This window comes from Lepus europaeus, chromosome 3 (assembly GCF_033115175.1).
Source record: "Lepus europaeus isolate LE1 chromosome 3, mLepTim1.pri, whole genome shotgun sequence".
Classification (NCBI taxonomy): Eukaryota; Metazoa; Chordata; class Mammalia; order Lagomorpha; family Leporidae; genus Lepus; species Lepus europaeus.
The window spans coordinates 16,163,005-16,187,356 of NC_084829.1; the positions used below are offsets into that span (position 1 = coordinate 16,163,005).

Genomic DNA, 24,352 nt, shown 5'->3' on the forward strand with positions numbered 1-24,352 from the left:
TTGTATAATATTCAGGAACAGCGAGGTTGATGGCATTTGTATCCCTTGTCTGCACTTTTGTAGAGTCAAAATGAAGTGATAGTTTCACATAAATAATTTAAAAAAATTGAAGACCTCACATAATTGAGAAATTCCATGGGGAAAAACAAGTCATCAGCTTAATGAATGCTTGTTGTCTGAATTATCTGATGGTTAGTTCTGAAGGACCAGGTGAGGAGTAGAAATAAATTGCTGTTACATGTATGTGGTATCCAAACGGCTCTGGAATTAGTTCAACTTTTAACTACAACAAGTCAATGAGATTATTTAATGGTGTTAAGGGTATTCAACAAAACATATGGCCTTTGTACATAAATAAATGTTAATATAAGAAATATGTTGCTTCCTGACAAACAGAAACAAACCCCAAAATTGGCAGTGAAAAAGAAAATACCAAAATTTATTTCTTAAGAACAGTTTATGGCCGGTGCCGCGGCTCAATAGGCTAATCCTCCACCTTGCGACGCCAGCACACCAGGTTCTAGTCCCGGTTGCCCCTCTTCCAGGCCAGCTCTCTGCTGTGGCCCGGGAGTGCAGTGGAGGATGGCCCAAGTGCTTGGCCCCTGCACCCCATGGGAGACCAGGATAAGTACCTGCCTCCTGGCTTTGGATCAGCGCGGTGCGCCAGCCACAGCGGCCATTGGAGGGTGAACCAACGGCAAAGGAAGACCTTTCTCTCTATGTCTCTCTCTCTCTCACTATCCACTCTGCCTATTTAAAAAAAAAAAAAAAGAACAGTTTATGCAACATTGAAAAGGATCAAATATATGAAGAGGAGGTTGGAGGTAATTGTGGTTATGATTATGATTATAGTGGTTAGGAAATAGACATGTGGAAGTGACTATGCTTTCAAATGGTATAAATATCCCAAGAAAATGTGTCACTTAGATATTTACTTCAACTAATTTGATAAAGCAAACATTTGTTATGGTCAAGTAATGCTTGTGTCATGGTGTCAAAAACAACTCCTCAAAATACATCCTACACTTAAAATTCTATAATTAACTATATGATTTTATTACTTAATCAAAATACACAGAACCATTTGTGATATATTAATCCTTTTCAATGACTTATAATTCAGAAATTGGGTTACTGTACTATTTTAAACTCACTTTGATAGGATTAAATACACAGAGGCTCTGGATATTGAACACTGAGGAAATGTAATAGAGATGTTCCCAAGAGGGAAAAAAACATGCAAATAAGTAAGTTTTAGATACTCATGACAAACTTCAGGGATTTTTATTTCTACCTAATGCTGAAATCTGTGCTGGTTACTATGGTATGGTCTCCTAGCCTTTCGAAAGCAATGGAAACAAGCAACGGAAGTTTCGAGACAGACTTCATCCTTCTGGGATTTTCTGATCGACCACAGTTAGAACGCATCATCTCTGCAGTTGTCTTCATCTTCTATGTCGTGACTTTGGTAGGAAACACAACCATCATCCTTGTGTCTTATCTAGATGCCCAGCTCCATACTCCCATGTATTTTTTCTTATCCAATCTGTCTTTTCTGGACCTCTGTTATACAACTAGCATTATCCCCCAGATGCTGGTAAATCTATGGGGTCCAAAGAAATCTATTACCTATGGAGGGTGTGTGCTCCAGTTCTTCTTTGCCCTTGACTTGGGAGCCACAGAATGTCTTCTCTTGGCTGTGATGGCCTATGACCGCTATGCTGCTGTCTGTCAACCTCTTCACTACACAGTAATCATGCACCCTCAGCTATGCCAGAGGATGGTGCTGACTGCCTGGTTGGGTGGTCTTGGCAGTGCCTTAATTGTTTGTTCCTTGACTTTGAAGTTACCAAGATGTGGGCACAGGAAAGTGGATAATTTTTTCTGTGAGATGCCAGCTTTGATCAAGATGGCTTGTGTTTATTCAAAAGTAATTGAGATTGTTGTTTTTGCTCTCGGAGTAATCATTCTATTAACACCGCTATTACTTATTCTCATCTCATATGGAGTCATCGCTCAAGCTGTAATGAGGATCAAGTCAGCAGCAAAGTGGCGTAAGGTTCTAAATACATGTGGTTCCCACCTCACCGTAGTAACCCTGTTTTATGGGACAATCATTTATATGTACATGAAGCCACAGAATAAGATATCTCAAGATGAAGGGAAGTTCTTCACTCTCTTTTACACAATTGTCACACCCAGTCTTAATCCTCTGATTTACACTTTAAGAAACAAAGATGTGAAGAATGCAGTGAAGAGAATACTGAGGATAGGAAAAAGTTCAACCAAGACATTAGTTAGATAGAAAAATCAACCAGATTGTAGAGTTAAAGAAATATTATCCTGTATCAACAGAAGCCAATCAGTTACTTTATTCAAAGATAATTTATTCAGTGTTCTCTATGTACCAAGAATTATACTAGGTATAATATTTAACTTTGTAAATAAATAGAAAATAGAAATGGTAAGGAGATACAGACATAAAAATAAAACACAATTATGGACTAATCAGGGACTACAGACAAGCACATAGTTATGAAATGCAGTTATATTTAATGAATGAGGTGTGTGCAAAGTATTCAGCAAAGATTTCACATGGCCATCTATTCTAACGAAGAACTATGCTGGATGCCGATTTCTCTTCCAAAACTCAGTACATTTTTGAAAAATGACAGTCCTCTTGATTCAAATGTTATTGCCACAGCAGCCTACCAATGCACATTCCACCTTCTGCTTCAAGTCTTAATTCATCTGCGCACTGTGCTGTAAGTCACATTCCTTAGCCTGGACTCCACCAACACAATGCCAGGAAAATGGTGTGTGCACCTTGTGGGTCATCTTCCTAGGTATAAAGAAGCTACTTGCACTCACTTCACGCACTCCTCTTGCCATTGATTGGAATGTAAATGTGGAGGGTACCCAGCTTTGAACATGCAAATGAAAACAAAACTCTGAGAATTCAAGAATAAGATAAAAGAATACTAATCACACTAGCAAAGCAAGGACTACAAACTATTATAGAAGAAAAATATCTATATTGTATAATATTAATTAAGCCACCATATTTTGGAGACTTTCTCCTATAGTGTTGTTCCTGAGCGAGTGCAAACAGAGAAGCACCACACACTGATAAAATTTGATGGTCCTTTATTGCTGGCGGTGGAGAGTGGGCTCATGCTCTAAAGAACTCTTGACTCTGAAGCTCAAAGCAACAGGATTTATAAAGGTAAAAACCACAAGGCAGGGAGGGGGAGTACATTGCTAGGATTGGGGGGAGAGGGGAAATACAAGGTTATTTGGATCAAGCTGACCTAAGGTCTATGTGAAACTAACATCAATTACAATCTTAACATTAATCCAGGTGCAGCCTATCTGTTTTAAGCTTGCACAATCATGCTAGGGAGTGTCTGTGTTCTGCCTAGTGGGATGCAGTGTACTGTTAATCACAGTTGTAGACCAGAATCTCACGGGGGGGGGGGGGGGGGGGTGCTTCCTCAAGATGGAGTCTCTGGTGCTGTAAAATGGAGTACCTACTATCAAAGTGTTACTTCGATAGTAGTTTAGCTCTTGCCATTTTATGGCCCAATAATGAGTTTAGACTTAATCCTGGAGAGAGATGTGGCCCTTGGACAGTAAATATCAGCATCACATGATAACTTCTTAGAAATTCAAATCTTGGTCCCCAACCCAGAACTACTGAGTTAACAATCTGAGGGTGGTCCCAGGAATCTACTTTTTAAAAAAATAAATAAATAAACATTCCAAGTGATTCTATCAGGCTAAAGTTTGAGAAGCACTCTTTCAGGGAATGTGTAGATATCTCCAAAGAGAAATTAACATGGCTTTATAGATTTTAATTTATTTCCTCCCTGGTAGATACATGAAAGAAGGTAGATATCGATTTCTCAAAGCTTTTAGATAAATGTCCTAATGTCAAATTTAGAACAGGGCTGGTCTTTGAGCGACTCTTCCCCTTCCCCCAATCTGGAAAAATGAAAAGAAGATGTTTCTCATAAGATGAAATGAAGTCAGTGAAAAATTTGTTTTTTAAAACCATATCTTAGGGGCCGGCTCTGTGGTTCACTTGGTTAATCCTCCGCCTTGTGGCACCAGCATCCCATATGGGCGCCGGGTTCTAGTCCCGGTTGCTCCTCTTCCAGTCCAGCTCTCTGCTGTGGCCAGGGAAGGCAGTGGAGGATGGCCCAAGTGCTTGGGCACCTGCACCCGTGTGGGAGACCAGGAGAAAGCACCTGTCTCCTGGCTTAGGATTGGGGCAGCTCCAGCCATCACAGCCATTTGGGGGGGTGAACCAGTGGAAAGAAGACCTTTCTCTCTCTCTCTCTCTCTCTCTCACTGTCTATAACTCTACCTGTAAATAAAAAAAAATTAAAACCATATCCTTCTCCTCCTTGTTTTTATATGCTTTCTTCAGTTGAATGTTGTAAAACATGGTGAATTTTTTGAAAAGAGCTTGATGGTCTTAATCAACAAAACAAAAATTAGCAATTTCATGCTGTCCCTACCACCCTCCCCTCCACCCCCGCACACATTTTTTCACTTTATTTTACTGGGAAATGCCTTCAAAATCTGAGGGTCTCAGTGCTGGAGATTCACTTCTCTATGAGTCAGTCTTTCAGAAATTCAAAATCCTTCCTGCATGTGAAAGATTTCTCCCATCTACCATGACCATGTTGTGGCAATCAAAAGCCAAGTAAGCCACCAACTGCGTGGAGTAACTGGAAGGGTGAGCGAGTAGTAAGAATTCATGATCTCTCTTGCCAGACTTCAAACTCTATGATCCTCCAATTTCCATAATAAGAACGTCATAACCATAGTTTAAAGTTTGGATCTCTCTCTACAACTAAATTTAAAACTGTCAATTGTATAAGCCATGGTTAAAAATGAAAATTATAAGATAGGCTAATGATATCAGACAATAAATAAAACAAGGAAAGCTTTGTTATTGTAAAAACTACAGAAGGAAAAGTATAGAATGCTGAAATTGTTATCACTGAAAATGGGTATCAACTTTTGTTTGTCAGAAGGACTGATCCTACATCTTGATACATTTATCACTTAAAAATCTTCCACATCCAATTGAAATCTTACCTCATAGGAAAAGGTCCTCAGAACTCTCAGTCCATCTGCCAAATTCCCTCAAAACTCTGAAATATTAGAATATGGCATTATCCCATTTGATTTTCTTGTTTATTTGTGTATTTGAGGGAAAGGCATTGATGAGCTTTCCAACAACAAAGAACTTCTTCATCGTGTTGATATGGGACTGGTCAGGGAGATAGGATTAGGCCCATGAGCTGGGTGCCACTTGCTCCCTACTTGAACTCACCTGTATCTACCCACCTGTCAATCAGACTATGTAACCACTCCCATTTGTAAGTGAATGAGAGGCCTGCCCTTCTCCTGCCAGCACTGCTCTGCCTTGCCTGCCCTTTTGCCTGCAGACTCCCACCTGCGCTCTCCATCTAAGGGTGTGGAGCTCCCATCTACCCTTCTTGGCCCACTCCCCCTTAATAAAGCCTGCACATTCCTCTGTATTCTTCTCACTTTCCAAATAAATCCTAAAGCTTACCATGTTGCATATCTTGTTTGAGCCAGTGCTTAGCATTCTTACAAAAGTAAATGGCAAGGCCGGCACCGTGCCTTAACAGGCTAATCCTCCACCTTGCGGCGCCGGCACACCGGGTTCTAGTCACGGTTGGGGCACCGAATTCTATCCCGGTTGCCCCTCTTCCAGGCCAGCTCTCTGCTATGGCCCGGGAAGCCAGTGGAGGATGGCCCAAGGGATGGCCCAAGTGCTTGGGCCCTGCACCCGCATGGGAGACCAGGAGAAGCACCTGGCTCCTGGCTTTGGATCAGCGAGATGTGCCAGCCGCAGCGGCCATTGGAGGGTGAACCAACCGCAAAAAGGAAGACCTTTCTCTCTGTCTCTCTCTCGCTCACTATCCACTCTGCCTGTCAAAAAAAAAAAAAAAAAAGTAAATGGCAAGAACCTGAAATGCTAAATTTTGACTTATGGTTTAACAGTATGATTTTTCTGCATCTTAATCAGTTTGTGACATACATTACATAGTAAGTGTTGGTAGAATGATAGAAATAGTTTTTATAAAGTCTCCATGAAAGTTGTTTCTACAGAATATGGCAAGTCTCTGTCTCTCTCTCTTACAGTCTCCTTCTCTTTTTCCTTCGCCACCCCTTCACTCCGGTCTGTAGGGTATTCTCCAATAAACCCTTTCCCTTAAAAAAAAATAAAAAATAAAATAAATAAAATAAACACGGGAGCAATGTCTTCCACTTTTAACATTGCAGGCATATGAATTACCTAATTATTTACAATTTATGAAACACATAGGCTTAGGGAAAGAGAAGGAGAATATCATTTTTCTTTCACAGGCTTTACAACATAGATTCTTTACAACATACCTTGGAGTTCCATGTGTGTACCTCAGTACCCATGGGGTATTGGTTCCAGCACCCTGGGGATACCCAATCTGTAGGTGCTTGAGTTCCCTTCTAGAAAATAGCATACTATTTGCATTTAAACTGTACAGGACTTTCTGTATACTTTAAATTATCTCCAGATTATTTATAATAGCTAGTACAATTTAAGTGTCATATAAATAGTTGTACTGTACTGTTTAGAGAATAATGATGAGAAGAAATCCGTAATGCAATTTTTTCCAAAAATCCACCATTGGTTGAATCCATGGATGTGAAACCCTCATAGATGGAAGACTATACTTGGAAAGCAGAAGAACAGGAAGAATAAAAGAAAAAATTTTCATTATAACGTAGTCCAAAAATGACAAAACCTTTTAATAATTTCCTATTAATTTACTCCATGTATTTTAAAGCTCAACTCATGTTCATTTTGAAATCCTGCTCTATTTCTCTCTCTCTGCCTCTGCCTCTCTATAACTCTGCCTTTCAAATAAATAAATAAATCTTTAAAAAAAAAAAAAGATACACACACCTAGGATCTAGCACATGCGAGAAGCATTAATAGTCTTCCAGGTTGGCAACTGACACCTGCATTCAATTATTGCCTTTGGTTACTAGGGTTTTAAAAATAACTGGAAATCCCTTGGTATACTATTTTTTAAGTTTGATAACTTAGGAAAAGGGATATCTCATTCATGTCTTTTGTATTGAGTATATACTGCTATATGAATTTTTTAAAGAAAAAGCCTCTAGAAATAATATACATCAAAAATCTCTTAGCCATAATTCTGAGTCTAGAAAGCTTAGAAAACTAGAAGTTTTCATTAATCCTGCTAGCAACAAAACCTGTGAAATGTGAGACTATTTCTAGTCTTAATTTTTACTTCTATTGAAAAAAGGCAGTTCCATGTTAAAAAAAAATCTTTTTTAAGAGATATTAATATTGACCATTCGTCGGAAACAGATTTTTTAAAGAGGACATTTAATAGTTTTGCTAGTTTACAAAACTATAGATTATCTTGAGTGAAATATTCCAGAGAAATTAGAATATTTGTTTCAGGATACAGTAATCATTAAGTGTAACACCAAAAAGAAAAACTATCAAAGAATAATAAACTTTATCTAAGATTTTAAGTGTAAACTTACAGTGGCCACATGAAAACAGTGGTTCATATTTTATATCCTTGAGTCAACTGAAATACCAAAGGATAAACTTCCTTTCTTGCCACTGTGCATATCTTGGCTAGCAAGAAATGTCCTGTTGAACTCCAAGCACAAATATGGCCCATTGTTTCTCTTTGTTATTATTTTTCTATTAATACATCAGCCTCCACTTGCACTATGAACAGAATTTCAAGTGTCTTCATTGTTGATTTCCTTTCCCCTAAAGGATCCCCAAATTTCAGATGCCAAAATTGAGTTCCTATCAGTTTGCACGCCCAACCAGACAGCCCCCAAGTCCCCTATTGCCATTTCTTCTCAGTGTCACAAGGTGGCGCTACTGAGAATGGGATTTCAAGGCACAGGCACTGACAGTCCGCCTAGCAGAAAGAATTGCTCCAGATTCCTGCAAAGCGGTCCCTCTAACGCGGCAGACGCCTGTTTCTTTTTTAAGGCAATTGCGTCTCGGGGCGCCCTGCATTCTGTCTGCCTTCGTGGCAGGTTTTCAGGTTTTCCGGCCTGAAAAGCACTCACCTCCCTCAGAGTCTGCAGCTCAAAAACTGACAGAAATTTGTTCTGGTGTGAGGCTCTTAAGGAAGTCCCCCTTCCTCCCGGGGACTCCCATTCCACGGTGTCCAGTGGATCCATAACAGAAAGGAAACAGGTGTGGTTAATTACACCCGTTCCCCTGAAGAGAGCGCTGTCCACCGCCAGAGAAGGGCGTGAGGGGCGGTGAGGAGAGGGAGAGACAGAGACTGAATTTTTTCAGACACTATTCTCTCAAGACGAAAGCTTTGCAGTAATGACAATGGCAGATGACAGTGTTCTGGACCTGGATGGAGCACAGCAGAGCTGAGAATTAATTAAAAAGCAAAATTAACAGGCTTGATTGTACTAGGAAGTCGAAGAGGACAAGTAAGCTCTAAACCCAGGCTTTTCACCCAAAGCAACCCAACTCTCTAAACAGATAGGGCCCAGGGCTTCTATATAATCACTGTAGCGAGCACATGACTCAAAAAAGGCACGTGTGAAAAAATAAAAAGTCAGATATGCACATGTGATCCCTTTAAGTGCACCCTAAAAACTACCAGTGTTAGAAGTGTGCTATGCCACAGGAAATACAAGATCATGAAGGTGAGGTTCCCCCAGCTGGTAGCCACCCCACAGGCTCCACTCCACCTCTGTCTGATGTACCTTCAACAATGGAAACTGGTATTTTTGTTTTTTTTTTTTTTTCTTACACAACCATACTAGACTATTTCCTTCTCAATAAAATACAAGCTAAAGCCTTGTAGTAGTGGCGAGCTATTAGGCACAACTGATCTATTCATTTTATCTCATTGAATTAAATGAAGATTTTCCAGTCCAAATACCTGACAGACTTCTGTGTAGCTTAATTCTCTGATTAAACATAGCGGAGTGAGGACCTCCTTACCAAACATGAATATAGTAACAAATGCATGCCTGTCGTCCTAAAGAAGCTCAAAGCTGAATTTTCTATTATATTCTTTTTTTAATTTACAAATATTTATTAGATTATTTCTTAATGTTGCCCCACTCCTCCTACACAGCCACTTAGCTCCAACTCACCCATCTGGGGAGACTCCATCAAATCAGTGATTTGCAGCACTTTTGGTGTTCCCACTCAGATTACATTTCTCCTCTTACTCAACACATAGAAAAACCGCTTACTTTTCTTCCCACTCTTTCTGTACTTTTTCAAAACATTCCCAGGTGATTCACCAATTGGAGTTATTTCCCAAATTCACTTATAAATTGAAGAGAGAGGGCTGGCGCAGCAGCTCACTTAGCTAATCCTCCGCCTGTGGCGCTGGCACCCCAGGTTCTAGTCCCGGTTGGGGCGCCGGATTCTGTCCTGGTTGCTCCTCTTCCAGACCAGCTCTCTGCTGTGGCCCAGGAAGGCAGTGGAGGATGGCCCAAGTGTGAGCCCTGCACCCGCATGGGAGACCAGGAACCAAGGGAAGGAAGAGCTTTCTCTCGGTCTCTTTCTCTCTCTCTCTCTCACTGTCCAACTCTCCCTGTCCAATAAATAATTGAAGAGAGAAAGGCCTAAGATAGTGGTGAATGGTTCACAATCAGCAGAAAGAGCAATGCTTTGTAAAACAGATCTGATTTTGGCTCTGCCTCTAAGAACTGTATGAGCTAGTAAAACTGACTTCGCCTCTGTGAGCCATGGCTTGTTGATCTGACGGGGCCTTGTTACGAGGATACAACAGGGTCATAAATGAAGTGTCTGGAATGTTCCACATCTCCTTGTACTTACATCTGTTCTCGCCCCACCTCCCCACCAACAGCAATCCTTAATAGGAAATGGGACAAGCCTTCTCTATATTTGTCCCATGACAGCCCCGAACCAGGGTCCTAAATTAATCTGAGGGATCCATTCCCAGGCCTCCAACAGAGATAAGGACTGCAAGGGTACAGATGGCCTGGGAAAGAGCACTTTTGCTTCTGGTTACTATGGGTGGCAGCTGGTCCACCTGCCCACTGACAGCCTCTCCTGTAGCCCATGGGTAAATCTAGTTTTGGATGCAGGGAAGTTCTGAAGATGTGGGGCTCTGACTCAGGACAGCCAGGGCCTCTGTCTCAGTGGCTAAGTGCCTTCTCCAGAGTGGCTGACGTTTTGAGCAAAGGGACAGCAGCTGCCCTGCATTTTGTGTCCACTGGCAGTGCGGCTTTAAACACCAGGGAAGTCCTGAAGCTCCACGCTGTCTTTCACATTATTACCCTGCATGAAAAGCCCAGGAGAAAAGAAAGGGGGAAAAAGCCTTGAATGGATGAGACCTGCGCAGAAGTCTTCTGCTTGGTCCGTCTTGGCACACCGCGCTGGCTGAATCACAGCTTGGTTAGTTTGGGACACTTGTCACATTTAGGGAGCAGATTAGCTTGACTATGAAAGCTAACCTCTTCCACATCATATCAATAATTACAAATCATAAAACAAATAATCAACCTGAAGGGAAAAGAAATTGGCAGAGAGGAAAGAAGTGAAAGCTGTGATCAGAATTCTAGGGTTGGTCACAGCAGTCGCGCTTGCTTCAGTGCCCAGCTGTGGGAAACAGACGGCCTGGCCGCCCTCTCTTCGACCAACAGAGAGCGGAGCTTTGGAGCTCCAAAGGGGCAGGGCGTCTTTAGGCTCCGCAGTATCCATGGTAACGCGCCGCTTGCCCCTCTAGGACCCCCGAGGGGGTCTTCTCTTTGGTTAGGCTCTGCAGACCCTGAGAAACTGCGGGCAGAACCACAGCGTGGTTAGTTTAGGGCATGTGCCACGTTTGGGGAGCATGTTAGCTTGACTATGAGGTGTATCCTCTCCAACGTAGGAAGAGAGGAAAAAACAGAAAATGGAAACACGAATTAATTAGTGATTGTAAACTTCACAAGGCAGATCATTAACCGTTTTATCCACTCATGTATTCCAAGCTGTTAGAACAATTGCTGTGGTACCTGTTGAATGAATTGAAATGTTTGAACAACATTGCTGCAAGGCATCTTTAACTCATGCCAGTATTTGCCTCTTCTTAGCAGCTTTATGTAAAAGAGAACTATGTGTCACATATATTTACATGTGTTACACTTTTGAGGTTTATGAAAACCTGCAAGCATGCGTTATCAACAATTCATCCTATATTTTTCAAAATATATTTCCAATATACAGAGTTTTTCTGTGATATTTTTAATTATTTTAGATTTCAGTACAATTACTAGCAGCAGAAACTTGAACAATGTTCAACACTCGCATGTGCAAATAATGAAGTTAAGCCCAAGTTTGAAGAAATGGTAAACACTTTAATAGACAACTTTTTAAAGCAATTTTGGATGCATAGCAAAATTGAGCTGAAAGTACAGCAAGTTCGCATATACACCCTGTCCCTACTCCCATCAACATCCTCCACCAGCACCACCTGATGAATCTACATTGATATATCATTGTCCAGAGTCCCTAACTTACTTTAGGGTTCGTGCTGGGGGTTGTACGTTCTGTGGGTTACATACACTCTCCATTACATAATCAAACTGTTTTCACTAACTATGCTCTACCTGTTCACCTCCTAGCAATCACTGATCTCTTTTCTGTCCCCATAGTTCTGCCTTTTCAAGTTAACTTCTAGTTGGAGTCATACAGCATGTAGCCTTTCCAGATTTGTCTTTCTCACTTACTAATATGCATTTAACTTTCCTCTTTGTAGCAAGTACTTTTTAAATAGTTCTTCCCTGCATTAGAATATAAACACTCTGCCATTAAAGTATGAGAAATTATCCTTTTAAAGGGGAAATGCTAAGCGAAATAATTGTTTCAAAAGAGCCAATATAAACAAAATGAAGTCCATATAATCAAAGACAAAAAGGCTTGCTAAAGTTCTGAGTTGGAATGAAACAATAATCGTGTTAATTTATAAGATTATTCGAAGGAAAATCTAGCAGTTAAAGCACATGAACTAAAGCTATATAGTTCATTAAGGATAAATCTCAAAACCAGAAAGTTGAATACAAAATGCACAGTAACCCCTATGAAATATTCTTGCCAAAAATACTGAATCTAAATCAACCAAGCCCTACAAGCTGAAAGGCTATGTGGAGAGTGAAAGATTCCTCAAAAAAGTAAAAATGGAGCTAACATCTAATTCACAGGATATTCCAGTCTACAGAAACTAATTAAATGAGGATGAGTGTATGGGGATTTATTATATCCTGTCACCTTTTGTCAATATTGTCTCAATTAATTTTTGCTTACATCATCTGAATGAATTTACTTTTGAAAACACAATTTACGTATTTAGTTAATATTTAACAATAACTTTTTCATACGCTTATCACAAAACTTCTATTTCTAGATGAATTTCCCTATGCGACGATAATAGGTCAAAATGTTACCGCCCCTGCAACTTTGACCCTGTCTACTCTGCACTAACGCAAACTCTTGGGAAGGTGAAGAAAAATGTGTTGGGAGCGCTTCGACCAGCGAGTTGAGTAGTTTCCTAGAGAGTCACCGGAAATGATTATTGGCCGACCTAGGAAGTGGAGCTAGTCCGTATTTCTCGTTTTAATTTTTTTGGCAGGGGCAGGTTCTCCGGAGATAAACGAGATCTGCAGCCGAGGGGCCCCTGGGTTGGTACACGAGGCCTAGAGCCCGCGGAGGCGCGAGTGGGCAGGAGCCCGGCACCGCCACCCGACTCTCGGGCCCGGGCTAGGGTCCCCGGAGTTGCGGTCGAGGGGTGGGACGTTGGGGTCTGATTTGCGCAGGTGGTCCTCTCGGTTTCCTCCCGCAAACGGGACTTTTGCCATCCATTTTTCCTACCTCCTCCCACCTTTGCTCCCTGGCATCTCTGACTTAGTCTTTTTTATTCTCTTCGGTTTTCATTTATGTATGTTTTTTCATTCATTTATTCAGCCATCCTTTAATCCAGCTCCTACTAATGGGGGCTGTGTTTTAGGTATTGGGAATACAGCAGTAAACAAGACAAGACGAAAATCACCACCTTCATGGAGCCTAGAGCCTACATTTTAGCGAGGGTAGGAACGACAGGAAACAACAGAGCTGGTAGATAAGCAACTTAAGCACCATGTTGGAAAGTGATACAGCGCTATAGAGAAATAGAAGAATTCATGTGAAGCAGGTAAGGCATCTCAATATTGGAAGGAGGGGGTAGATTGGAATTTTAAACATGGTGCTTAGAGTAGACCTCCTTGGGAAGATGCCCTGTAAGCAAGCATTTGAAAGAAGGAAGATGATCAGCTGTGGGGTGAGGGAGACAGTCCTAGGATGAAGGTGTGCTTCTAAGAGGGAATGAAAGGTCCGAGTAGCTGAGGGGAATTACGCGAAGGGGAGAATGATGGAGGGTGACGTCAGGGGCAGAGGTCACATCCTGAGGGCTTGTATACCACTGTTGAGGACTTCAGCTTTTATTTTAAGGTTGAGCCACTGGAGAGTTTTGAGCAAACAGATGGAATGACCCAACTTAGGTCATAAACAGATCATTCAGACTGCCCTATTAAGAAGAAACAGGAAGGCAGGGAGACCAGTCAGCAAGGTGGTAATGGGTGAGGGTGGGTCAGACCAAGTTAGTGGCAGTAAAGATTGTATTGAAGATGAGTTAACATTTTCAGTTTGTCTAACTGTGCTCTCCCACCTCCTGCAGCTCACCCCCTCTTTGTGATCTCTGTTTTTCTGAGCTCATTCCTGTCTTTTCTTTTCACCAAATATGCAGGGAAACAAGAGGGTGAATGACAGCTGGCTTGATGTTGCTGATAGTCCCCAAATCCAGGGCAGTGTTTGACACACCAAAGCATAGAGCAGCTGTCCTCTGGGTCGGGAAGGGGCCCCTGACTGGCCTCTCCAAGACCTGTGTCCCCCAGAGGAGACTGCTCTCTACAGGAACCACCTGATAATTTGTGTGGAAACTGAATCTGACCAACAGGAAGACTGGTAAAAAGATGCAGCAGGTAAGTGAAGGAGAGTCCATAAAACATCACCGGGAAGAAGAAGTGAGTCATAAAGAAAGGAAAGCAGCAGGAGTGGCGGGCTGGACTGACGTTCTGGAAGCCTTTCCTTGTGGATATCATTTTTACTGCCTGTAGTTACAGAGAGTAAAGAGTTCCATTTGTATTTCGCCCCCTCCCCCCTTCCTGTATTTCAGAAAGAGAGAGAATCTTCATGGATAAACTAGTGTTACTTGTATCTTTCCACATATTTTCCTCACTTCCATAACCTCCTTGAATTCATTCTGTACCCTGTATTAGGTTGTTCTGTCAGATGGGAGTCCAGGTCCACCAAGCCAGCTGTTTTGTACACCTCCTGATACCCAGCTACTTCAGGAACCAGGTGAGGCTCTCAGTATGTAGCAGGAGTTGTGGATCTCAGAATGAAGTAGGAACACAGAAGGGTGGAAAATGCTTTCCTAGGGACTGAAAATGTGTTAATTAGGAAGCACTTATGCAAAATCTTCTGTTGTTTCTGTACTAGACTTAGAATTGACAGTAAATAAATTATTCAGCTTTTGCCCTAATCATTAGCCAGATATGGTCAAAGATTCATGAAAAAAGATTCTACAAAGCAATTTATCAAATATATACATTAATTCGCTATATGTATAATTTTACATATAATAAATATCCTATACATTTGTACATAATTATTTACACATATAAAATATGTGGTATAATCCAAAAACTCCTATACAAAGTAGTGATTACTACTTTGCCAACTTATAAAGTTGGAATACATAGGGAGCCACATTAAACTACTGCTCAACATTGGCATCCCCTATTGGAATGCCATGTTGAGCCCCCACTACTCTGCTTGCACTCCAACTTCCTGCTAATGCACTTGGGACAGCAGCGGAGGATGCCTAAGTACTTGGACCCTGCCACCCATGTGGGAGACCATGGTAGAGTTCCAGGCTCCTGGCATCCACCTGACCCAAACCTGGCTTCGACTTGACCTGTGGCCATTTGAGGAGTAAACTAGTGGATGAAAGATAGCTGTCTGCCTCTGTCTCTCCCACTCTCTGTCACTTTGCCTTTTAAATAAACAATTCTTTTCTAAAAAAAAATTTTTTGAGTGTGTATAATTAGTCTTCTGATGACTTTTCTGGAACCCTGAGATTTTTAAATTAAGGAATGAGTCCCTGAGAAATATAAGATAAAGCAGTACGAAAAGAAGGAGTAAAGATTTTCCCATAAAGCTTTGAGGAAAATGAAAGAAGATGAGTTAATGGGAGGCTAGACTCTAGAAGTACTTGTTATTCTAAAAGACAATCTGTAAAAGTGAAATTGACACTTTGAAAAGCAATGACTTTGAACATCCCTTGTCTTGACTGTTGAGGAACAGAGTTTTTTTTATACTATTTGTTGAACTCTTTACTTAACAAAGTTAATCGTATATTTATAAAGTTAATTGAAAATACATCTGGGTAAAAAATAATAGTGGGCGCCTTGCGGCGCCAGCACACCGGGTTCTAGTCCCGGTTGGGGCGCCGGATTCTATCCCTGTTGCCCCTCTTCCAGGCCAGCTCTCTGCTATGGCCCGGGAAGCCAGTGGAGGATGGCCCAAGTCCTTGGGCCCTGCACCCGCATAGGAGACCAGGAGAAGTACCTGGTTCCTGGTTTCGGATCAGCGAGATGAGCCGGCCGCAGCGGCCATTGGAGGGTGAACCAACGGCAAAAAGGAAGGCCTTTCTCTCTGTCTCTCTCTCTCACTATCCACTCTGCCTGTAAAAAAAAAAAAATAGTGGGAATAGGAGAGGGAGGAGGAAGAGAGGTGGGAGAGTGGGTGGGAGGATGAGTGAGGTGGGAAGAATCACCATGTTTCTAAAGTTGTAATTATGAAGTATGTGAAGTTAGTTTTCCTTAAATAAAAGGTTTCGGGGGTGGAGGGAAGAAAACCTAAAAAAAAAAATAGAAGATTTTAAAAAAGGAGCACTCACTGTTGACATGTAAAAAAGAAAGTGATTAAAATTTGTAAAATGGGAACTGATGGGTGTGGGACTTAAAAGATGCTGTTTAGGGGCCAGCGCTGTAGCGCAGTGGGTTAACGCCCTGGCCTGAAGCGCCGGCATCCCATATGGGCACCGGTTTGAGACCTGGCTGCTCCACTTCCTGTTCAGCTCTCTACTATGGCCCGGGAAAGCAGTAGAAGATGGCCCAAGTCCTTGGGCCCCTGCACCCACGTGGGAGACCTAGAAGAAGCTCCTGGATCTTGGCTTCGGATCAGCACAGCTCTGGCTGTTGCGGCCATCTGGGGAGTGAACCACTGGATGGAAGACCTCTTTCTCTCTCTCTCTCTGCCTCTCCTCTCTCTGTATAACTCTGACTTTCAAATAAATAAATCTTTAAAAAAAAAAAAAAAGATTCTGTTTAGCAAATCTGGAGTCATACAATCAGATACAGAAAGGCACAGATTTCTGGACACAGGTCTGTGTGCACCCTGGAGGCTTTTTGTTATATATTATCTGCAGAAAGCAACATAAGATGTCTCTCAGCATGCTGTTAAAACTTGCAGAACGATCCTGAAATGTCTACTGTACAAGGAATCATAAGTACACATTAATAATATAGAACCTATTCTTATAGATTTAGAAGTAGAAAATAATAGGTATTGTTAAATGTGGGTGTTGATTTTTTCACCCTAAATGTAAAAATATTTACACTCTGATGTTCATACCTCACCCAAGACTCCCAGTCCTCTTTTTCTCAAAAGGTCTTAAATTGTCCTTCCAATTCATAGGGGAGACCATAAAGTTACCTAACATACAGTGTTAATGTATTACTCTCGTTCTGCAAGATGCTTTACGAAATGGTTTCATGTTGTTGTTTTCGTATGTAACCTGTCTTCTAAGTTCATTTCTAACTTCAGAGGAGAAACTGACCTCTTTTTTTTTTTTTTCTTAATATGAGAAACTGACCTTTCAAATTCTAAAGCTACAAAAAGAAATCTTAAGAACTGCTGATTTAACAAAACTTTCCTAGTTATGCAGATGATATAGTAAAAATTAATTGGGATGGGGCCGGCGCCACGGCTCTATAGGCTAATCCTCCGCCTTGCGGCGCTGGCACACCGGGTTCTAGTCCCGGTCGGGGCACCGATCCTGTCCCGGTTGCCCCTCTTCCAGGCCAGCTCTCTGCTGTGGCCAGGGAGTGCAGTGGAGGATGGCCCAAGTGCTTGGGCCCTGCACCCCATGGGAGACCAGGAGAAGCACCTGGCTCCTGCCATCGGATTAGCGCGGTGCGCCGGCCGCAGCACACCGGCCGCGGAGGCCATTGGAGGGTGAACCAACGGCAAAGGAAGACCTTTCTCTCTGTCTCTCTCTCTCACTATCCACTCTGCCTGTCAAAAAAAAAAAAAATTAATTGGGATGTATATGAAGAAGTTTGAGTTACATAGGTACTTACATATTTCATCATAAGTAAATTTTACATAAAAAATAATGTAAATACTATAGCCTTTCAGATAGATGGATATGTGTATATATATATAAAGCAAATACTGGAAAATGTTAATTGCAGAATGTAAGAAGTTGGTATACAGATCTTTACCTTTTTTAAATTTTTCTCTGTATTTGAAGATATTCATGATAAAATGTGGGGGAAAATTCCAGTTGAGAGCTTTGAGCTTATTGATGTAATAAGGAAAAGGACAGTTATGTAACATTATAGGAGAAAACATGTGTGCTGTCAACTCCCTGCTGTCCAGACGAAGTTTTTGTTTGTCTGTGTATTTGTTTTTTGTTTTCTAGACAAAGAATTATAAAGTAATTTGGGGCTTTTAGAGTGAGACAGTAGAAAAACTGACAGTATCCACTGTAATTGAGACATGGGCTTGATCTTGATCAGAACCTAAGAATAGCCTAAACCAAAGAAAAGTGTTTTTGGAAAATTTCTGTGGGAAGAAATAAGTCTGGTTCTGAATTAAGGATTGGGTAAAACTTGAACAATAGTTTCCTGATCCTGAGGCCAAAGGGTAATCCTAGAGTCTTTCCAAATGGTGATTTTGACCCTACCAGTATCTTTTTTTTTATTTATTTATTTTTTTACAGACAGAGTGGACAGTGAGAGAGAGACAGACAGAAAGGTCTTCCTTTTGCCGTTGGTTCACCCTCCAATGGCCGCCGCGGTAGGCGCGCTGCGGCCAGCGCAGTGCGCTGATCCGATGGCAGGAACCAGGTGCTAATCCTGGTCTCCCATGGGGTGCAGGGCCCAAGCACTTGGGCCATCCTCCACTGCACTCCCTGGCCACAGCAGAGAGCTGGCCTGGAAGAAGGGCAACCGGGACAGGATCAGTGCCCCGACCGGGACTAGAACCTGGTGTGCCGGCGCCGCAAGGCGGAGGATTAGCCTAGTGAGCCGCAGCGCCAGCCCTACCAGTATCTTAACAGAGGAAAGAAATTATTCCAGACTTTGGGATGTGTAGACAATCAAGAAAGATAAGTCACCTTAAACATTGAAGCTACAGAAAGGTTCAGATGGCCTACAAGGAGTAAACCAGGACTCCGTTAATTTGAACTTAAAACTGTACTTCTCATCCAATCCATGTAGATTATACATAGACACTTGGACTCTCCAATAAAAATTTTTTTTGCATTTTATTTATTTATTCATTTGAAAGGCAGAGTGACAGGCATTTTGATTTTCTTCCAAAATGACCACGACAGACAGGGCTTGGTCAGGGCAAAGCTAAGAGCTCAGAACTCCATCTGGGTCTTCCATGTGGATGATAGGGATCCAAGTACTTGAACCAGCATCTGCTGCCTCCCAAGATGTTCATTAACAGGAAGCTTGAACCCAGGCACTGCAATGCAGGTTACAGATGTCCCAAATGGTAGCTTAGCCACTACACCACAACACCCACCTTTTTTTGCATTTTAAAATGCTGTGTAGCTCTGTACTACATTGATGTGGGAAGATGGCTGTAAATATGAGAGAATTATGAAAAACCTCTCAGAATCACATGGGAAGGTTAAGCCACCACCTGAGATGCTGGTATCCCATATGAGCACCATATGAGGAAGTCCTAGCTGCTTCAGTTTCCATCCAGCTCCCTTCTAATGCATCTAGGAAGCAGAGGAAGATGACCCAAGTGCTTGGACTCCTGCCACCCATGTGGGAAACCCAGTTGGAATTTCAGGCTCCTGGGTTCAGCCAGGTGTAGCCTCAGCTGTTGCTGTCATTTGGGGAGAAATCCAGTGGATGGAAGATCTCTCCCTCTCTCTCCATAACTCTACCTTTCAAATAAATAAAATAAATCTTTAAAAAATAATTTCAAACAAACTACACAGAGGAAGACAAGCCATTAAGTAACCTAAAGAAATAAGCCTTGGGCCTATTCCTGGACATTTCTGTTCAATACCTTTGCCTGGCCTCCATTTCCCACTTCTCCTCCCCACAGGCTTTTGAAGGAAATGACTTCAGTATTCAAATACAGAAATAAAGGTCGTCATACAAGCAGGTTGTGATTTGGGCCTTTTTATCTGATCATGGCGGGGGGGGTGGGGGGCAGACACAGAGGGGCAAATAAGATTACTCTAGGACGAAGACCACAGAAAAGCATGTTAATGGGTGAAAAAGGAGGAGAATTCACTTGCAGCTGGCTTTGCTGCTATTCTGTGGCCCGATGCCCAACCCGGAAGCCGAGACTAGAGAAACAATGGAGAAGTGGGATCCTGTGTGATGGTAGACTTAACTCCTGCATTAAAGCTTCAGAAGCATCTATGCTTGAGAAAGAGAAGAGGAAAGCAAAGGTTTTGTTAATATGTGCCAAAAGAGCTTGATTTATTTCTCTTCCCTCAGCTCTATCAACTCCTCAGTATCCTGCCTTTGCTAAGGATGGAAGCCAAAGAAACCTTCCAGCCACAGAAACCACACTGATGAGCCAGGCCCAAGTAAGTCCCCTCTGTCCTTCCTGAAAATACATCATTATCTCCTAAACATGGCCTTATTTTCCCTGCATTGTCTGGCTAGCCAACTCCCAAATCAAAGTGATCCTTCTCGTAAGGGACATTTTGTTGGATTGTTTGTTGGACACTTGTGGATTGTTTGCTTTTTCATTAATCTTTGCTATTGTAATCCCATGTTTCTTTTTATCTCATCACCAAAGCCCACCAAATGGTAACAGCCTTTCACTTCTGCAAACCTTCCGCCTACAAATTCCTTTCTTCTGCCTCTGTTTCCTAAAGAAACTGGTATTTTCTCCAGGACTTCAGAAACATGTTGTTTTCAGGAGTCAGTAGCATTTGAGGATGTAGCTGTGGACTTCACTAACGGAGAGTGGCAGTATCTGACTGATGCTCAGAGGCAACTCTATAAAGATGTGATGTTGGAAAATTATAGGAACATGGTATCACTTGGTAAGGATCTACCCTGCACTGGTCTTGGTGCCTTCTTATATCCTTTTTTCGAACTGCTTTATTTATTGATGTATATGGGGGTCCCATTGAAAGTCAGATCCCTTGTACTTTATCACTGCAATCTCATCCAAAAGTTAGGGTTCTCCATTGCTTCTGTTACACTGCTAGCCTAGTTGCTATTTTCTGATTCTTTGGAATGGAGTTCTGCCTGGGTGGAAAGGAGACACTTAGCTTCCACTTTCCCTGAAATCTTACTTCCTCAACCTCTCATTTTCCATTAAATGACTGAATTCAGATCCTAGTAATGAAGGGCCTTTTGTGACCTGAAACAGTCTTCCCATACAGACCCTCATTCCCCTAAAAAGAACATGGAAATACACCCAAATGACTGTCTCCCAGGAAGTCCCTATACACGTTCTTTTCCGTGTTACAGACACCTGATAAGCCCTTTTCTCTGTCCATGTGGTTCTCCATATGCAATGAGGGGGATCAGGGCTAAGTGCTAGGACAGTTCTGTACTTGTTATACCCACTCTTCTTCCTTCTGTATCTAGGATTTGGATTTCCTAAACCTCCTTTAATTTCCTATCTGGAGCAAGAAACAGAGCCCTGTGCTCAGGATCTGTGGAACGGGAAGTCCCTAAGCTGTTCCCAGTCAGGTGAGTGATAGAGAAGCCTTCATTCCCTGCCATCTTCTATATGCCATAACAGTTACAGAACCTTCTTAGTGGAGGGGCATCCATCCTGACAGACCCAGAAAGAAAATTCATGCCTGATAATTTAGGGAAAAGAAACAATCACAAAAAGCTATCAAGGCAGTTATTCTGTCATTATCTAATTGGTTCTTTGCAACCTATGTAATAGAGGTTTTGCAGTTTGACCCTTAAAAAATGCTCAGAAAGTTCATCTCCTCTCTGTGTATCAGTTATTATCAGTTATTCCAGTGCTTAGAGAATAAGTTGAGGAAGGGGAAGGCATTCTGGGCAGAGGAAATAACATGTAAAAACGTTTTAAGGTGTTCAAGAGCTCAAGAGATTGAGTTCTGGGCTCCTGGCTCCAGTCTGGCCTAGCCCTGGCTATTGCAGGCATTTGGGGAATAAAGCAACAGATGGAAAATCTCTTTCTTCTTGTCTCTCTCACTCTCTCTGTCTTATTCTGTCTCTTCCTTTGTTTCTCTGCCTTTTAAATAAAATAAAACTAAATAAATGAAAATTAAAAAAAAAAAACCACAAGCTAGCCAAAAGAAGAAAATAATTAAGAAAAATAGATAAATAAACAAAATATCTTCTCATATTTCAGTCTGTCCTGATCTTTGTCCACAATGTCAGCAATTTTTCCAGCATGGAAATGTCATTTACTTTTTAAGCAGCTTCGCTTAGCTTCACTTCTCCCATCTCACTTACTTCCTTTTCTGTGACATTTTTGTTTTGCTGTTTAAGTATCAACTGATAGAACACTGCCTGGGAATGAGAAGGCAAGTTCAGAACAAGAGGTGTTTGAAAACAGAGATGTCTTCCAGCTGAAAAGTAGCAGTCTTCCCAAAGTTATTTCCCGGGATCCTGAAGTCAGAGAAGTTTACGTACAACATGTCAAACTAAAGACTCAGTGGGAAACACCTTTATGGGGGAAATGGACAGAAGACAAAGATGGCTCTGAAGAAGTAACTTTCAATGAAAGAAAGAATCAGAAGGTACTTAGTAAAATCTTCAGTTCAAACTCAAAGCGTAATCCATATAATAGAGTTCTTACAGAACAGCAACTCCATGAACGTGCCAAATGTGACAAAGACTTCATTTGGCATTCAGACCTAATTCTCCATGAGCAAATTCATTCTGGTGAAAAACACCATGTGTGTAATGAGTGCAGGAAAGCATTCAAGACCAGAAATGAGCTTTCTGTGCACCTGCTAATTCACACAAGGGAAAAGCCCTTTAACTGCACACAGTGTGGGAACAGCTTGAGTAGTAGATCAGCTCTTTGCCGACACAAGAAAACCCACAGTGGGGAGAAGTCTCACGTGTGCGGGGACTGTGGGAAGGCCTTCACAACCAGGAACTGTCTCAGGAACCATCAGCTCATCCACACTGGGGAGAAGCCCTACAGATGTAGTGACTGTGGGAAGGCCTTCCCGTTTAAGCAGTCCCTTAACATCCACAGTAGAATCCACACTGGAGAGAAACCGTATGAATGTGAGGAGTGTGGGAAGACCTTCAGCGGAAGGTCAGACCTCACCAAACACAGAAGAATCCACACTGGGGAACGCCCTTACAAGTGCAGTGAGTGTAGGAGGGCCTTCAGTCGGAGCTCGGACCTAAACAAGCACAGTAGAATCCACACTCGAGAGAAACACTATGGGTGCCCCCAGTGCGGAGAAGCTTTCAGCAGCAGGACTGAGCTCACCAAACACAGAAAGATCCACACTGAAGAGAAACGATACAAGTGTGGGGCCTGCGGGAAAGCCTTTCGCCATAACTGTAAGCTCAGGGCTCATGAACAAGAACACACTGGGGAGAAGCCTTTTCCATGTGGGCTCTGTGGGAAAGCGTTCCAGGATCAACACTGCCTTACCGTCCATCAGAGAATCCACACTGGAGAGAAGCCTTATACATGTCCAGAGTGTGGCAGAGCTTTCCGGGGGAAGTCCAACTTCACCAACCATCAAAGAATCCACACTGGGGAGAAGCCTTACAAGTGTGATGTGTGTGGAAAGGCCTTCCACCACGGCTCTGTGCTGCAGCAGCATAGAAGAGTCCACACCGGTGAGAAACCATATACATGCGATGAGTGTGGCACCTCTTTCCGTCAGTGCTCAGCCCTAATTGGACATAAGCGAATTCATACTGGGGAGAGACCTTATGAATGTGAGGAGTGTAGAAAAACTTTCCGAGTGAGCTCAAATCTTACTAGGCATAAAAAAAGAAAACATCAAGTATGGAGAACCCAGGAAAGTTGATTAGAGTGAGAAATCCCACTCTTCCAGTAACCATTTCCTGGAGCTCAGTAGTCAATATCTTGACCATCGGTGCCTGAGTGGAATGACTGGTGTTTACACTTTCCATTTCTCCTTCATCCTCACACACTGGTCCCCCTTATCTCCCATTATTCCTGATTTCCTGAACCCTGAGTGAGATCTCTAATGCATTGTCCTTGAAACTTCCTACTTAGTATTATTTCTTCAGCGAGCACAATCACTGCTAATAGTTGATCTCTTCATCAACATAATAAATACTTACCAGCACTTAGTATGTGCCAGGCACTGTTCAAGGGGCTTTACACGTGTTTAGCTCATTGGATGTGTATAATGTTGTCCATGTGAGATAAGGAATTTGAGGCATAGAAAGATTAAGAAGCTTGCCCAGCATCACGGTTATGTAAATTCTACATATTGATGAAGGCTTCACAATGATCCCTGGATATCAGGGTTCAGAGATCTTCCAGGTTAGTGAATGAATTGAAGTGCTGGTATGGTGGCTCACCCAGAGAGGCACAGACACTCCCAGTACTCCCCCCCCCCCCCCATAGCTTCTCCTAATGTAGTTCTTCAATTTGGCTGATCTTGAGTTGTTCATAAGAAACTAGTAAATAAAGTGTGTTCTTGAATTCTGTGAGCTGTTCTAGCAAACTGTCCAACCTGGGGAGGGGATCACAGGAGCCCCCAGTTTGTAGCCAGTCAGGCAGAAGTACTGGAGGTCTGAGATGTGCTACTGGTACCTGAGTAGGGACAGCCTTGTGGCTAAAAAGCTAGCTGCCTCATTTTGTATTTTCCAATTTTACAGTTCTTTATTTTCATTTTTTTAAAAATAATTTTTCACTTATAGAAAGGCGAACAGGTTTCATGTATTTCATACATACAGCTTTACACAGTTACATACA

The 24,352-nt window shown here is 42.1% G+C and overlaps 2 protein-coding genes across 4 annotated transcripts; both read left to right on the plus strand.

Annotated features, from left to right (window-relative positions):
* The first annotated feature begins 1,351 nt into the window (after positions 1–1,351).
* On the plus strand, positions 1,352–2,305 carry LOC133756416 (olfactory receptor 2W1-like). The gene has a single exon (XM_062187110.1). The coding sequence runs from the start codon at positions 1,352–1,354 to the stop codon at positions 2,303–2,305; it is 954 nt and encodes a 317-aa protein (XP_062043094.1).
* Positions 2,306–12,659: 10,354 nt separating this feature from the next.
* On the plus strand, positions 12,660–24,065 carry ZNF311 (zinc finger protein 311). Of its 3 annotated transcripts, none has more exons than XM_062184722.1 (8): positions 12,660–12,747; positions 13,074–13,256; positions 13,848–14,082; positions 14,380–14,461; positions 19,924–20,015; positions 20,354–20,480; positions 21,034–21,138; positions 21,919–24,065. In XM_062184722.1, the coding sequence occupies exons 3-8, from the start codon at positions 14,074–14,076 to the stop codon at positions 23,430–23,432; spliced, it is 1,929 nt and encodes a 642-aa protein (XP_062040706.1). In that variant the 5' UTR covers positions 12,660–12,747; positions 13,074–13,256; positions 13,848–14,073; the 3' UTR covers positions 23,433–24,065. The 3 variants fall into 3 exon arrangements, with proteins under 3 accessions (XP_062040706.1, XP_062040707.1, XP_062040709.1); XM_062184723.1 differs by having other exon boundaries at positions 12,716–12,751; XM_062184725.1 differs by lacking the exons at positions 12,660–12,747; positions 13,074–13,256; positions 13,848–14,082; positions 14,380–14,461 and having other exon boundaries at positions 19,933–20,015; positions 20,329–20,480.
* The last annotated feature ends 287 nt before the right edge of the window (positions 24,066–24,352 follow it).

What these genes read in the sequence shown, in the direction of transcription:
- LOC133756416 (XM_062187110.1), top strand. Translation starts at nt 1,352, where the DNA reads ATGGAAACAAGCAACGGAAGTTTCGAGACAGACTTCATCCTTCTGGGA.
- ZNF311 (XM_062184722.1), top strand. An exon ending in CCAGCTACTTCAGGAACCAG is followed by an intron (nt 14,462 to 19,923) that starts GTGAGGCTCTCA and finishes CTCTTCCCTCAG; the next exon opens with CTCTATCAACTCCTCAGTAT. An exon ending in CACTGATGAGCCAGGCCCAA is followed by an intron (nt 20,016 to 20,353) that starts GTAAGTCCCCTC and finishes TGTTGTTTTCAG; the next exon opens with GAGTCAGTAGCATTTGAGGA.